The following is a 16,191-nucleotide window of genomic DNA, read 5'->3' on the forward strand; positions in this document are numbered from 1 at the left end:
AGTCTTGTTTCCAAACTTGCAAGGAGGATGCAAATTCTTGGAAGATGCAGATTACTGATAGCAAATATATTACTTTGTTTATGGATACTGTCTTGGGTAACAAACTTCATTACTTTCTCCCTCTCTCTTCCTTTTGTGTAGGGTTGTTGGGCTGTTTTGGCTGGGAGGGTACGTCTGTCTTGCTTTCAGTGATGTCTCCAGAATTAGTTCTGCTACAGTACAAGATGTTAAAATATACCTGCTGGGAGATAAGATACATTTATATGGTCATACTTGATCACCAATAATAATGGGCTATTTTGCTGAGACATCTGAATGGGGTGCCAGTAACTTGTGATCTGTTGCCTACCAGAAATGAGACAGATGCCACACAGTTCACAAGGCAGTAAGTTTTCATTTGCTGTGCTTCTGGTCTGAAATGGAGCAAGTTGTAGTATCTATGTAAGAGCAGTTTTGGGAGTGGGTGGAGTATGGTATTTCCTCCCTGTTCTACCTGCTTTCCGTTTTCACAGTAGCTTTGTAGTCAACCCTGGATATTTTCTTTGTATATGTTAGTGAGGGGAACAGTCAAGTGTAAAGATCATCAATAACTTGGGTGAAAAGTCAGTAGCCTCTTCTATGTGAACGGGTCCTTGCCATTGTGAAGAATTAATTTGTTTTGTTCGCAGTAAAAGCAAACCAGCCAGAATGGAAATCCAAAGGACATGGGCTAAATAATTCCCAGCTCTTAGCAGTAGCTTGTTGTCAATCTTACACACATAGCATTTGTTTTTCTCTCTTAATGCTAGTATTGAATCACACCAATTACATTATTACAGTACACTGTGTAAAACATGCTGCCGTTCTGTATAGATGGGTTGCAGTGGATCTGGCAATTATGTCTATTATGAAAAGACACAAGTTGAACATTAGAATGCCCGTGAATTAGGGGGCAGGCAGCAGGCACTCATTAAAGATTTTAATTGCTTTCTTTTTCTTTGAAGAAAAGCAGGGGGAACCATGTTTCAAAGTGAGCAATTAAAGGATACTTCATAGCTAATTGCTGTGGGAAGGGGCTGCTATGTGAATATGCTCTATTGTAATTCATACGATTGTTTGACGTTTTATTAAGAAGCACATCTTTGTACTGTGGTAAAATTTAATTTTCTGCAGCGTAACTGTGTGCGTAATAACTGCTGAAGTAATGGCTGTTTGGATTTGCTGTGGCTCTTTTCCTTTCTACATGCCATAAATAAGCTGTAATTATCAGGGTCATTGATGTACAGCAAATCCTTCGTGTATAGGTGTCTTACCTAGTTTGCAGGTAAGTATATTGTATATGTGGATAGGAAGGCACAAGCTGTCTGTAGCTCAGCAGCCTCGTTAGTTAAATTGCAGATCCCCAGAAAGGCAGATCTCTTCCCTGCTGTCCGAGCCAGTGTGGGTCTGAAAGTCCCATACTGTTGTATTGTTGTGGTTTGGAGCCGGACCTAAAAGCCCTGCTGAACCCCAGCTGGTTCTGTGCCTGGTCAGGCTGAACGCCTGAGTTGGGCTTAAAGTATGATACAGAGACATCAGCACGGCTGAGCACTGGGTCAGCTGAGGGGTACCAGCCTGTGCTGGAACCTTTTGGATGTGTGTGGCCTGCAGACAGGCTGTGGAAAGGGAGGGCTGAAGGTGCTCGCTATCCTGTGTGCCGCTCAGTCCGGGCTGACCACAGGATGTGTCTTATCTCCCAAAATAGGATTGGTGTCATGTCTGAGCCACCTGCATGCACAGATAATTGTGTCTAATGCATCCCAAAATATGCAAATGCAATGCATCTCTGGGTTGCTCCATTACCTAGGAGTACCTAAAATAAAGGGGCATTGACTGTTTATTTTTTCTCTGAATAATGCAAGTTACGCTAACTCCCGATGGTGAAACTCCTGTTGGTAGCATTAGTGACCTTCTCCATCCTACACAACAGCCTTGAAGAGAAGTTCTCTTCTTTTAATGGTATGACTCACTGTCTCTCTCCATCCTGCTTGTGTGCTGTGAGGCATGTCTGTGTGACAATGGGAACAGCTTAAAGGGAAGAGTCATACTGGGGGTGTTGAAAATGTATTTGTAGCTATGTTTTACTGCTGCTTATAGTGGAGGAGGAGGAAGTAATGCGGTAGGACAAATTGGGAATTGCTGCTTATGTTATTGATACACTGTTTGGAGATCAGTGTTCTACAAATAACCCTTCTTCCATTTGTGTTCAGGAAAATTAGGGGTCTGAAACAACAGGAACACAGGTATTGAAAAAATATTGCTGTAAATGGCTTAGAATTTATGCATTCTCAAATGCAAAATGAAGTATCTTTCTCTCTGTGTACATTTCAGTAAGTAAAATTTCCCCATCCAACAGAATCGGTGTATGCTGAGTTGCAGTAACTCTGCAACTATTTTGCACCTGTACTTAACCAGCGACTGTCAGGATTTCTCACTGCCAAACTGAAGTTTACAAAAACATAAACAAAGGTAAAGACAAAAAAATTGGCTAACGGTCATCTGGGTCACAGCACCCTTCCTTCTGTGAGAGGCAGGCTGCAGAAACATGCCAATTTCCTTGAGTGGGTTTCAAGAAATAGTGATTCACATTCCCTTCCTGTATGTAACACTGCAGTATTAAATGATACCTTGAGCCTTGGGATGATGATTTACATTATTGTGTTAAACACACTCCATGTTCTTGCTACTGTTCAGTCAGTTTGTTATGAGGTTTGCACCTTTTGGTTTTGTGGGGTTTTTTTTAATCTCTGTGATAATGCGGGAACTTCTTGGGTTTTTGGGGTTTTTTTGAGCATCTAGAATTAGCAATTGGAAATATATTTTGTATTAAAAAAATTGTTGGGATAGAAGTGATGATGAATTTGTTCAGTGGCAACTTTTATGCATGGAAGTATAGAGAGTGATAGATTGCAGAGACCTTCTATGGCTTTGAGATTTGAAAGCTTGAACAAAATAAGCAGGTTTATGACCTTCCTGGAAAGAATATTAGTCATGCCTATGCATATGTTGTTTTTAACTGCTGTCTGCTTAGGTGAAGTATGATATGTACGATATGCTCAGTATGACTGCAATTTTAGAATGTTGCATCCTTGTAATATGTCTCATATTCCTGCTTATTGCAGGACTTGGGCATGCTTTTCCCTCTAGTACCAATATCTGTTAGCAGATGTTAATGGGCACTCACCAGTTCTGATTAATTTTCTATCTGTGCTAATGCATGAACTTAAAAATTGTAGCTTGGTACTAGATGGATATCCAAAAAAGCATCAGGCTATAGCTGACTCTAATGAGAGGTTGATGATGAGATTACAGAGCATGGGAGTGCTATCTCAAGTAACTATTTTCTACAAAAAATTGTCATAACAATGTAAATGGTGCAGAAGAAAATGTTATTGTATATACGTAGGAGGATTCACTCAGCAATAATGATCGTTCTGTATATGCTTTGTCTTTAACTCTCTGAAGTAGCAATCTCAGAATTGTTCTGTATATGCCTTTACTTTAAGTCCTTTTTTCCTTTTAAAGTAGCAGTCTTGGGTTAAATCCAAACAGAGCTCAAACATTTTTTTTTTTTTTTTTTTTCTTTAGTTCTGCTCATAAAGATAGACGAGCTATGCTTCTGTACTCCGGTTGCAGGATTTTCTCTTTGAAGTTGGTTTCATTCTCTCATGCAACCTATTGTTCTGAACTATTTTTTTGAATTGCAAATTATGTCTTCTGCAGTAACATGAAAAATGCTCTTGTTGCTACAGAGTTGGTGTAAGTTTATTTGTCCAAACACTAGACTGAGTCTGACCTGTCAGTTTGCCTTTGACTGCAGTCGCCATTTAGCTCTTGGTTGTGATTGTGTTAGTTGTCAGTAATTGTGTTTGCTGTCTCCGCTGGAGGCTGTGATGAAGACTGCTTGGAACTGGGGCGTTACACAGATAATACCATGACGAAACAGCTGCAGCTTAATCATAATGAAATATGCGTGGGCTTTAAGGGCTGCATATTCTGGAAATTTTTATTACACTTAATTCCTATGTTTAGCCTTTTTAGGAAGAAACCACCTCCCTGCAATTAGAAAGAAATAGATGGAATATTATAGTAGTAAGTATTATAAGTCTCATAACCTCCTTGCTTCAGGGAGGGAACGTTTTGTTTGTCTTTGCCCCAGGTGAAACTGCTGGCAATTTTCTAATTTTTCTGATCTTTTGGATGTCTAGACCTGAATGTCTGATGTTGCAACCCTTTCAGCTGAGGAGCCCAGGGCAGTGTATCTGTGCCATCAGTCAGTGCTAGTGCTAAATGGCATCCAGCTCTGCCTCTCTTAGAAGTTAGGCAGTCTGGGTGAAGTCCTCTGTGTTTGGAAATCGGAGGGACTTCTCAGTTTACTCTGGGATTGAATTTTCCCTCTTTGTGCTCAGAAAACAGAGAGGCTAGGATCTTGAGGTAAATCTGAGTCTATGGCATATGGTATTTTGGGACAACTAGACTGGGACATATTTGGGACAACTAGCAAATTACTAGACTGATCATTTTCTGTCAAAAGTAGCGTTTGGTTTTGATCTAAGATGAGCAATGCACTGATAGATTATGCAAAAGACGAGATTTTTTTTTTTAAATTGTTTAGTATTGCTTTGCCCAGACTGCTAGTTGCATTAAATTGATGACAGGCAAATCTGATTACTAAGGCAGCCTGCTCAAATTGAAAAATAAAGTGGGCAGCGGAAAAGAACAACAAAAACACATGCTATTGGGAAGAAATCAAGTGCAGACACAGAAGATAGAATACCAACCATGGAAGCAGTTATCACAGTTACAGGCAATTGAAGTAATAAGGAATGTGGTTTAAGGGTGGCCTTGAATTTCTAATTCTTGAGGAAATGGAATCTGGTAGGTCTATTTCCTAATGCTCTAATTCTGTGAAACAAATCCAGATTAGGTATTCCTAGCAGTTCCTTTCTGTACATACAGCTATCTTCTTGAGTTTGCTTCATGTGGATAAAAAGTAACTCTACCTCTGTATGGAAACACTTTCCTTATGTTGGGATAAGTTTAAAAAAAAAAAAAAAAGATGATGATTTTAAACAAAATGCCACGGATGATGGGTGGAACTTCCTATCAAGGAGTCGGTTCTCTGTTGCTTTTTTGGGGTCTGATGCTTCATTTGTGTCTGTGCCCAGGCAAACCGGGATGCAGTGATCAGCCGAGCCCCAGACCAGCAGGATGACCGAGCTGTCAGCCTCCGGGATGCTTCTGCAGTCTATGACCTCCTCAGTATCACGCTGGGCAGAAGAGGGCAGTATGTCATGCTTTCTGAGGTACCTCCTCCTGGCTTCTGCTGAAACTGCCACTTGAAACCTGCAAGCCAAGCCCATCCTTGCAGTAACTCAGCCGGGAAGGTGAAAGTGAAGCACACTAGTTGCACTAGTTGGCAGTTAGAAACAGCTGCAGACCTCTGGCAGCACAGGCCAGAAATGTACACAGAACTGTTTGAGACATTAAAATAATTTATATGTAGGCACTTGAACAAAGTGGCCGTCACTTGAAGTGATGGTGTGTACTAGCAAGCCCCGTTAACTGAGAAGGGGAAAATGATGTCATTAAAAAAAAAAAAAATCATCACTTGGGCCACAACAGATGGTTTCCTGTGATTTGATTACTGAGCCAAGCAGCAGTCTTGACAAAAGATATATTAAAAAAAAAAAGTCTGACATTTCTCCCAACATTTATTTCTCAGTGCTTGGAGAGAGCCATGAAGTTTGCGTTTGATGAATTTCACCTCTGGTACCAGCTTGCCCTGTCCATGGTGGCTTGTGGAAAGGTAAGGTTCAAACCAAAGGGCTTAGAAAGGGCACTTTTTCCGCTGGCAGAGTGTATGTAGTTTACCTGTTTAAATGCGCACAGTTGTGTATTTTGTGGGAGTAAGTGCTATCAGACAGCTACGTGGAAGGACGGTACTCTCCTTTTAGACTGATTGCACTTTGTGATCAGGTATGTGCATTTGGTGTTGAATACTGTTCTTTCCATGGAGTGTTTGCTTCTCATTACCAAGGAGAAAACAGTTTGTGCATAGCTGTGGATTGAAAAGCATTATACAGCTGTCCATTCTCAGCAGGTTCAACATAAATGTGCTTAGCATTAAGAAAAATACTGATGTCTAAAACTGTCATCAACTCACTCTGTCTTTGCACAGTTGACTTAACCTCTCTTTAAGCTGTGGTTTCTCTATCTGATCAAGGAAATCTTAATGCTTTTTCATAGAGAGTTTGCGAGGGTTAGTATTTTTGAAGTGCTTTGTGCAAAAGATACTGTAGAAAAAGAAATGATGTGTGAATGTTTGAACAGGCATGTTTTTTTGCATAAGGTTTTTTTTAAATTAGTTTAGTATTTGTCAAAGTTACCAGTTAACCACTGAGGTGACTGAAGTCTGGTTGCAAAAGGTAGGCAGAGGCAGCATGAGCTTTTCTTTATTAGTCTTAAAAGAGTAGACTTCCTACAGGAAATGAGGAGGGTACAAAATTTAGCTTGCTCATTCTGGGGGTCCCCACCTACACTTTTAGGAGGTGTGAGCAAATTAATGCTGTGCGGTAGCACATAGGACTACTTCACATGGTCCTATATTCTGTGCCCATAGAGAGTAGGGGAATCCATGTGGAACTGGGCAGAGACCACCAACTAGTAGTCATCTGCCAAATGATAACTTACTACTGGTCTTTTATGGCTGTAAGCTGAATTGGAAACCGGCTTTAGGGTGGAAATTGGGCATGAATATACAGTGGCATGCTTTTGCAAAGAAGTTGTCATCTTGTGACGTATAAGTGACAGCAAAGCTTGGAAGATGTCTGAAGGGATTCCTTCACTTCTGTGAGCATAGGCAAAGCCTTATCTTGGAAGACTGTCTGTTGTTATGCATTATACTTCAAGAAAATGGCAGAACAAAAAGAGCAAGTCTAATAAAGAGCATCAAGGATGGCTAAGGGTATAGTAAGCAGGACTGTGGAAAGATTGAAAAAATTGAATATTTTTACCTTAAAGGGGAGAAAAAAGTCCAAGAGAGAAACAAGTCTTCAAGAGCTCTTAGAAGAAAGGGTTAATCTTGTCTATGGTCGGTAGGACAAGACATGATGACTTCCAATTGCAGCAAGACAAGTTCATCTTTTCTATTAAGAGGCAAAAAAAAAGGATAGTGGTACACTGGAAAAAGATTACCTGTGGCGGTTGTGTGGAGCCTGTGTCACTGGGCATCTGTGGAACACCTTAGGCAAATATCGGTCAGCAGTGACCCCACTGTGAGGCACCAGGGGTCGGCTTGGTGGGACCTTGCAAACTCTGACTCTGTTCTGGGACTCCACAGTTATCTCATAAATCTCCTAGATCTGTTATAATCAAAAGGAGACATCAAAACTTTGACAAATCATATTAGATCAGCAGGAGCTGAAGGGAGATCTTTAGTGAGAGACTCACAGATTCCTATGCGAGTTCTGTACAAGCATTTCAAAATCCAATTCCAAGTATGAACATGATGGCTAGACTCAGTCACGTATAGGGAAATCTGAAGCTACTGGTGGAATACGTGAACAACGAGCTTGGTGCCATGGTGTTAATACCTTGCACTGGCCTATGTCAGGTGGGGGGTTTACAAGTCAGGTCCAGCTCCCCTTGGCATTCAGCTGGAGTTAGCACGTTGCTGCCCTCTGTGCCTTTGCAAATCCTCTGGATACCTGATCTCTTGATACTGAGGACAACAATGACTAGATAGGCTATGATGGAAAGGCGCAATATCTTCCCATAAATACTCACAGGACTTGTCTGTGAGCTTTATTGGCTTTACAGGTTGTGTAACCTGCTTCTTAACAGCAGACAATGCTGTAGCTCTAGTAATCTGCCAGAGGACAAATCTAGATTTTAACTGCTAATGGTTGAGAGAGTGTATCCAGAGAGTAATTGTGGTTCAATCTGAGGATACTATGGAGGAGAGAAATGGGGCCTGGTCTTTAGCTTCTAACAATTTGCATGAGAACTGTGTCCTTTTCCTTATATGTTTGCATACCTCTTCACCTTCCCTAGAAGTTACTGAATATTTGGTACTTAAGAGGGGGAAAAAAAAAAGGAACACAAGTATCTGTATCTCTATAACTGTCCTATCTTTTCAGATTTTCAAGTATGTCATGTCTTTTTGCCTGTCCTTTAAATATTTACAAGGTAAAATGGCCTGATCCTGCCTATTGATGTAAAAGCTCTAAATGTTCTGAGCCCTATATGGGGCAGAGGGAATTCCCTTATCCAACAATCCCATCTGTGCAGTATTTCATTTCTAATCCCAAAGTATTCCCTGAGGATTCCTGTCGTATACTCCGCAATGCGTCATCTTGCTAATGGGAGATGTGGCATACATTTTTATACTGCTTCACAGCTTGATAGCAGGACAGAGTTCATTTAAAAGTAAGTGCTCCAGTGTAGCAGAAAGAGCTGATGAGAAAACAGTGTGGTCTGTCTAGACTGCAGAACGCAGACTACACTTGAGCTTTTATAGGTAGAAGATATGTTTTCACCTGTCTCAGTCACAGCCAATTCCTGATCTCATTTCTTGGTAATGAAATCTCATATCCTGCAGCGTTACTTGTTCTGCAGTACAGCAAATCATGCTCATAAATCCTGGGTATGACAGGAGCAGTTTTATCAACCTGTAAATGCTGGAAACTTGGTCTCTCTTTTTTTAACATGTTTTTAGGATTTGCAAACTCTGACCTTCTTAAAAGTTGCCCTCTATTCTACACTGCATTTGACTAGTGTTACTTTTATTTTGTATATTTTTCATCTTCAGGTTAAGTCAATCGAGTTGAATTTCAAACTATTTTCTTCCTTTGCCAGCCAAAAAATTGCCAAATGGTGACTGTCATTTTTCACAAGTCATCAGTCTGAATGTCAAGCCAGCCACATAGGCTCATTACTGTATGTAGGCTCGAGTTTACACATTATTCTAAAAATCATGTGTCTTAACAAAAATAGGCACATCACTTCAGTAAGTTCTCACAGAGCAAGTGAGGCCTTAGGGCTTCATAAAACAGTGAATGAAAAAGCTCAGAGAAGCATAACCTTTCTGTCTGTCTTCTATCCACTTAAGCAGTTGAAATAATGGAGTGACAGCAATTTCAGTTGCCTGTGCTTCTCAACAACTTGCATAATGCAAAAGATGGTGTGGTCTGGTTGTTTTTTAACACATTCTTGGGAATGCATGTATACTGAGCTGTATATTTTCTGAACAAAAGGAGCATTTTTATTTAAATTATTAAAATCCACCATGAAATTCGAAATACTTTTGTACGCAATTTTAGATGAAATGCTGGGAAAGCCTAGACAGTAGTAAAGACATAGTGAGAGATGTCCTGTGTCACCAACTGTAGTTTTGGATAGGCAAGAGAAAGGTTTAAATCATTCTAATGCAGCACCCCTGTTCTTCTGAACAGGTGCTGGAAAACTGAATGCTGAACTCTTCACAGCTGCTTTAAGTTGCTTCTGCTAGTAATAATGTTCACGATGTGGCAATACGACAGCCAGAGGCTGAGTGGGCATAGCAGCTCCCTGGTTCTGCTGCCATGCATAGATAGGCTGGAGTCTGAGTGGTGACTGGTATGATAGCTGGATGCCATCTGGCAGAGTCTTCAGGCAACGAGATGAGCCAGTGTCCTGCTGCCAGAGTAAAATGAGTGCAGTAGGTTGCATCTGCTTGTCTCAAGATTTTGAAAAAGTAAAGTGACCTGTATTCAGCAGAATGGGGAAAGCAAGGACCAAACTCTTATTTACAGAGTAGAGAAGACTTTGTAGTCTTCACAGTAGCGAAGAGAGAGACAGCTGTTTGGGGCAGACTTGTTTTCTGCTGCTGCTTTTCAGCTAAACAGTTTCCACTGGAGATCGTGGAGATTACCAGCACACAGCACTCCTGCAGACTAGGGTAGCTCTACTGATGTATCTGAAGTTGGAGATAAAATTGTCATACTGTCTAGACGATGTGTTACAAGCACAAGGGATGTGAAATAGGCTCCCTGTGCACTTGCAAGCATTTTCCTGGCCTCGGACCAGTTGGATCAGTTACATGTTTTCTTGATCAGATTTCTGTCCCCTTCCACACCTAACAGCCTCACATAGGACCCAGCCTCAGTGTCCCAAAGTGTCACTGGAGCTTTTTGGGAGTAGAGGCTCAGAAGTGCATTGTGGGAATTGGTCTCTAGCTTAAATTGACAGTACTTCAGAAAGTCTTCTTGATCTGCATTGTGAGTGTCTTTCTTACCTGTCATGCTGCTTAAGGGAAAGATAAACTGATAAAACAGGTGCCTTGAACAACGTGAGGCAACATTGATGCCTCTCTTCTCCCTGCCAACCAAGGAGACAAGATTTGTATTTAGTGACAGGGATGTGCCATTTTCCTGAGGACAGTGAGGGAGGATTTTTCAGGGATAGCTGTGAAATTATTCTGTGAACACCGAGTCTACTTAATCTAAAAGTGCTGGGTACCCTAATTGAGCCATTCAACTCGCAGCAGTTTTACACTGATCTCTCATGTCCAGTGGATGTTGATTATTATTATTATTAGTGCACACAGTGCATAAAACCATTTTCATGCTCATATTTAATGTTTCTGCCCTAAAAAAACCCACAACACAACTTGGTTAGTGAATTAAAAGCTTTAGGAAATGTGTTTCTTGAGAGGAGGGGTAGGGAGTGATACAGTCTCAGGCCAGTTGAGGGAAGTCTGGAGCATCTGCTAGGAGAGGATAATCTGCTCTTACCCCTTGCCCCTTATACTCATTCAGGGGATGAAGTGCAGCAAAATGTGCATAAAGGAAGAGCTCAGGAGTAATCCAGGGGGCTGTGGGGAAGAGCCTCTGTGAGAGCCCAGTGGAGCTGGAAGCAGTTACTTGGAGGCAAGGGCTATGCTCAGCAGGCCTTGTGCTGGGATTGCTAATGGTGGTTATGTGTTTCTGGGGTGCCTGGCACACAGCTGTCCAGCCCCTCTTGTCCAGTGTTGATGGAACACCATCAGCCCAGCGCTTGCCTTTAGGACAGCAATTGCGTGAGTTTAGAAACAGCTGCATCGTTGCTGGTCCTCCCCCAGCCCCTGCTAGCCCATACTTAGGGCTCCATAGGGACAATGGTCAACATTACCATATAGATAAGATAGGTTGGCAGTAGGGCGATTTAAGCTCCAAGCATGGTACCTTGCAAAACCAGGCAGATAAAGCTGCTTTCAGCTACACAAAATGCTCCTCTCTGCTCTTATCCCTTGTGCTTATTCATCTGTAAGGCAAAGAGGAGGAGAGAGTGATGCTTGTCTACCTGAATTGTTTTCTTAATAACAACGCTTCAGGAAGTGTCTGGTGTTATACAAAGGGAAATAATCACATCCTTCTTGGCATCTGTCATTCAGCTGTTTTTCTGGGGGAGTAGGCTCCAGCTCTTCCCGTAGCCCATCTTGCAGTGTCACTGTGCTCCCCTTGGCTGCTCAGCAGCTGGAGATACTGCAGCCCTGTGCAGGGCTTGTGCTGGCAGCATTTTTAGGGTTTTGAATCCAGTCTTAAACAGACATGAACTCTGATTTTGGAGCCCTTTGCAAGTTGCTGATACATATTGGTCATAGCCAAGTAATGACAAGCTAATGTCTGAGCTGCTCATATCTGCGTTGCACCCAAAAAAAGGGATACTTCCCCTTATTTAAACAGTGTAGCAAAAGCAGATGTCTCTAACAGCTTCAAGGAGCTTCAAGTTTGACTCAGCCATGCCTGTACTGCCAACATACAGCTTTCCAGAAGGTTAGAAGGAAAGTTATAAATATATTTGATACATAATTCTGCAGCAACAGCAGACAAATTTTATGATTTAGGCTGTTCCTTCGGTTGGTTTCCTTGCAAAAGCTTAGGCTGGTTGCTAGGCAACTGGCATAAAAAAAAGTACATTTCTCTTTGCATTGCAGCCAGGAACCTTGGGAGCAGCAGAGGCCTCGGATGGCTCCTTAAATAGCATTGCTGGGGAATGAAAGTTAAAATATTGAACATTCATTGGTTAAAGATCCTGTTACAAAGGTCAGCTATCTAGGGAATATTCAATAGCTTGGTTTCCTTTGGTGCAAAAGAAAGATTAGAAGGGGGTGTGCCTGTGGGCTGTAGATAGTACAGAAAATGGAAATTTCCAAAGATGCCTGACTGTCAAGCAGAATACCTAGGTGGACTATATAATTGCCTTCAGGCTTAACTCTCTCTTCTTGCCAGAAAGTGTGAAATGGGGTGTTTGTCACATTAGGAAGGACAAATTTATGCTTATAGATCTTAGAATTTAAGAGGTGCTTTTAAAAGTGAGTATTTGAAGCTGCTTAACTCCAGTGCTCTAATTTGCTAAACACGGGGTAAAAGAAAAGGGGGAGAATTGGTCCCTGTGTTGAGAGAAATAAATGTCTTAGGGGAATAAAGTTCATGCTGAGGGATTCACAGGAATCCAGAAATTCAGTGGAAAGCTAACACCAAAACAACTAATTCCAGAGTTCTCAATTGCTGGCTTACTCTATGTCATCTTCCTGTCTTGGTTCAAGGTCATCTATAGCTAGATGACTGTGAATCCCAGGCTACAGGGAATACTGGCATAATGGTGAAAGATTTTTTTCCCCCCTTCCGCACAATCCCTTTGAGATAGTGCAGTTTTTAAAATCAGATGGGATGGTGCTAGAAATAAAGCAGTACCAGTTGTAGAGATTCATCTGTGTACTAAACTGCCAGGTGAATTGGGAATGAGGCTGTCTACCAAAACCACCACCTTGAAGAACATTTTTCCCTCTGGCTGAAAAATATTGCCAAAAAAGCAAAAAAAAAGAAAGTAGGAAGGTTTTTGGAACCTTTGCAAGAAAAGGGCAGCTGTTGATGGTGTGTCAAGTCTGCCTGGCATGATTTACTGTCTGGAAATTCTTCTTCCTTCTACTTACATTTATGGTTTCTTTATCTTCTAAATATGAAACAAATCTCTGATGTCCTTCGTGTATTGCTTTGGTATGGTGGGAGAGAAGAGGAGGGGAAAGAATGAAAATTGTGTTGGAGTGAGCTAGGAGAACCAGCATTTGGGCAGCATCTATGTGTTTACCATAATTGATGGCAAGATCTCTTGAGCCTTTTGGAAAAGTAAGAAAGAGAATTTACTGTAGACTATTCTTCATTCAGTACTGCTCATGTGCAAGCATCTTTGAGTAGTATGCTTGCATGCTTCATTATATAATTAGTAAATGGGGAATGGGAGTTGTGTTTTGTATTTGGATAGAAGTTTTTCCTTTACGCTTTACTCCCTTATAGGATTCAAAACCATGGCTGCTGTAATTACTTGGGGGGAGGTGTCCTCTCCATCCTCCTCCTTCCTCATAGCTTCCTTGTGATTTCTAACTGCAGATTGAGAAGTGCCCCCCCCCCATGTTGGATGTGGTACATAGAGCTCTTTCAGAAGTCTGTATCAAAAGCAGCCATTTGTCGGTATTGCTTGCTGCTTCACAGAAACTGCCTTTCCTAATTTTCTTTTCATAAATTATTGTGGAGCAGGTTTGTGTTCCCTGCAGAAGAAAAATATTGTATGCAAGTAGATTAGGTGAGGAAAAAATAGAGAAAACAAACTTCCTGTAGATTCTGGATTTAAATATGGAACAGTAGTGCCATGTCCTTCCCCGTCTCCATCGCAAAAAACACAAAGTTGGTGGTATGTGAAGGATGGAGATGCCCAGCTCAGGTAACTGAAGTTCTTAAGTCCCTTACACAGTTCACCTTTTTTTTCTTGATGGCTGAACATTCCTATTAAAGTAGTGTTTTCACTCCATAACCTGATTTGAGCTCTGTGCTTTGTTGGTCATAACAAAGGGAGGATGATCATGTATCTCCTTAAACCTGATGAGGGATCCCAAGGCTGAGAACTCCTCCTTTAGACCTCCTGTAAACAAAGTTGAAACGCCCATGAGGCAACTGTTGGCAAGCTTGTAATTTCTTTAAACCATGTCTGTTTAACGGAGGGGTGTGTGTGTTTGGGGGGACTTAAAAGCCTTTTTCCCAGAGAGAGGCCAAATGAGACACAGAAGCAAATCCCTAGTTTTCTGAAATCCTTGGGAACTGGTTCCATTTATAATCCAGCAATTAGCAAGCTAAACAGAAAGAACTTAAACCCAGGCTTGAATTTTGATGTGAGCCCCTATGAAGCTCAGAATTATGTGTAGGAAGCATGCACTCACTTAGAGTTCAAGCTCTGCTCCTCTCAAAATATGCCTCACCAATAAATCTAATTATTATTGCCTTGCAGTGAATCTCACAAACAATGCGCTTGGCTGCCTAGTCCACCCACGCTAAGTGAAAGAATATGTACATTTTAATTATCAGATTATTTCAATGTTACACAAACACTGTTTCATATTAAATATTATTACAAACCAATGACATCTGTATTCAATACTGAGTGGATGATATTTGTTCCCTGCCTATTAATGGCTGTAATATAATATCAAGGTGTTTTAAAGATATTAATGTCACGCCAGTCTCCCCTAAGTAAGGTCACTGTGGGAGTGGGATATTGTTTCTGCCATCGTTCCTTGGCTAACATTTTAATTATCTATACATAATTTCTGCTGAGTAAAGTTTTCAAGGTGAAATTATATAGACCTCTTGAATTTTTAAAATGCAGCTGGGGAGAAAGGCATCATGCTACCCTGTTTCTAAAACCACTTCTGCTCCGTATGTTTAATTGCAAATTTTATAAACTTCTTTAAAGTGACATAACTTTGTAAATGTTTTAGAAGCTGTGGAAACTGTGGCTCTCGCTCTGTAAATGAATGTTCAGAAGCTCCTGAGGGCATGTGATAAAGTGAATGCACACGAGTGAGGTGTTTGGGTGTAGGTACAGGGCAGGATTTTCTGCTTTGTGGTATTCAGTAGTCACTGTTTTTGCTGTTGCCTCCTAAACAGTCTCAGGGCAGACATGAGAAGCACTCTGCGGTTTGAAGCTATTGAAGGCTGCAGGGTTGGCTTGGCCTGAGGACCAGCCTTACTCAATGGACAGGCTCTGGACAGGGAGGGAGCAGAGCTCAAGGGGAATGGGCAAGGAGCCAGGTTGTATCACTTCTCTTCTGGTTTAGACCCTGGAAGGTCCTACAGTTGTGGCCCAAATTAGGACAGGCCTCTCACTGCTCTGATTTGTGCTAGTGCTGGCTGTGCTGGCCCGTGGGGTGGCTGTCACCAAGTCTCAGGTGCCTTCTGCTTTCCCTGCAGTCATGCTGCCAATGGGTAGCTGAGAAACCACCACACGTTCAGTTTGTATCTGTTTCTGAAAGCGTTGGCACTGGACAGCATACAGTCTTTTACATACCTGGACTTTTCAGTTCACTTTTGCATGGTGAGATGACAAGGGGTGGGGTGGGGGGGGTGGTCAGCTGCAGATACACTGACTGGCAAGGTGCATATTGTTCTGCTCTACTCTTTGGGTTTTTCTTGTCCAGAAACACCTGTGGAGCTGGAATATAGGCAGGAAGATGATGTGCCAGGCTAGGACCCTTGTGGGGTTATGCTTGCATTTCCAACATGTCCAGCAGTACTACTGGGAATACCAGCTGCCTGCAGTGCAGGTAGCATTCTGTGAGAGAGAGGAATAAGGTGGCATTAAAACCTGAGACACTACTTGTTCTGAACAAATAGGTGTCAGGGAGGCTCATTCTGAGGGATGTTAGTCACCTCGTGACAGCAGAGCACAGCGATGTGTTTATTCCTGTACCTCAGGGTTGAATTACCCAAGTCTTTATTTCTGAGAGGGGTGAGGTAACAGTTTAAGCTCTAGGACAAAGTTTATTGATTCCCATCTTTGCTCTGAGACAAGCTTTCTTCTGGCTTTAGGCAAATTGTGCATTTGTGATTGTAAACTAGCAAATATTTCCTTACTTTTATTGATGATACCTGATGTTCTAGGTAGGTGGCAGCAGCCTGGAGAACGTAGGGCCACACTGTGGCTCTTCTTCAGACCACGCAGCAGGTACCCAAGCTTTTCAAGCAGGAGAGTTTGCTCTCCGCTGCTGCGGAATGTCTTTGGTTACAAAACCCATCTTTGCCTTAGCATGGGCAGGGCGGCTGTACATCTGTTTTTTGCTTTTCCCAGGCTCCCTTCCAAGCAAACTCCTATCCAGGTTTT

General features: G+C 41.8%; 1 protein-coding gene across 1 annotated transcript in view; it reads left to right on the forward strand.

Moving 5' to 3' along the window:
• Positions 1–16,191, forward strand: part of TTC7A (tetratricopeptide repeat domain 7A) — a 176,922-nt gene that overhangs the window by 41,761 nt on the left and 118,970 nt on the right. Inside the window, exons 9-10 of the mRNA XM_059827702.1 lie at positions 5,187–5,324; positions 5,744–5,827. Coding sequence (XP_059683685.1) covers positions 5,187–5,324; positions 5,744–5,827 — 222 coding nt within the window. The remainder of the gene's footprint in view (positions 1–5,186; positions 5,325–5,743; positions 5,828–16,191) is intronic.

This window comes from Gavia stellata, chromosome 2 (assembly GCF_030936135.1).
Source record: "Gavia stellata isolate bGavSte3 chromosome 2, bGavSte3.hap2, whole genome shotgun sequence".
Taxonomy (NCBI): Eukaryota; Metazoa; Chordata; class Aves; order Gaviiformes; family Gaviidae; genus Gavia; species Gavia stellata.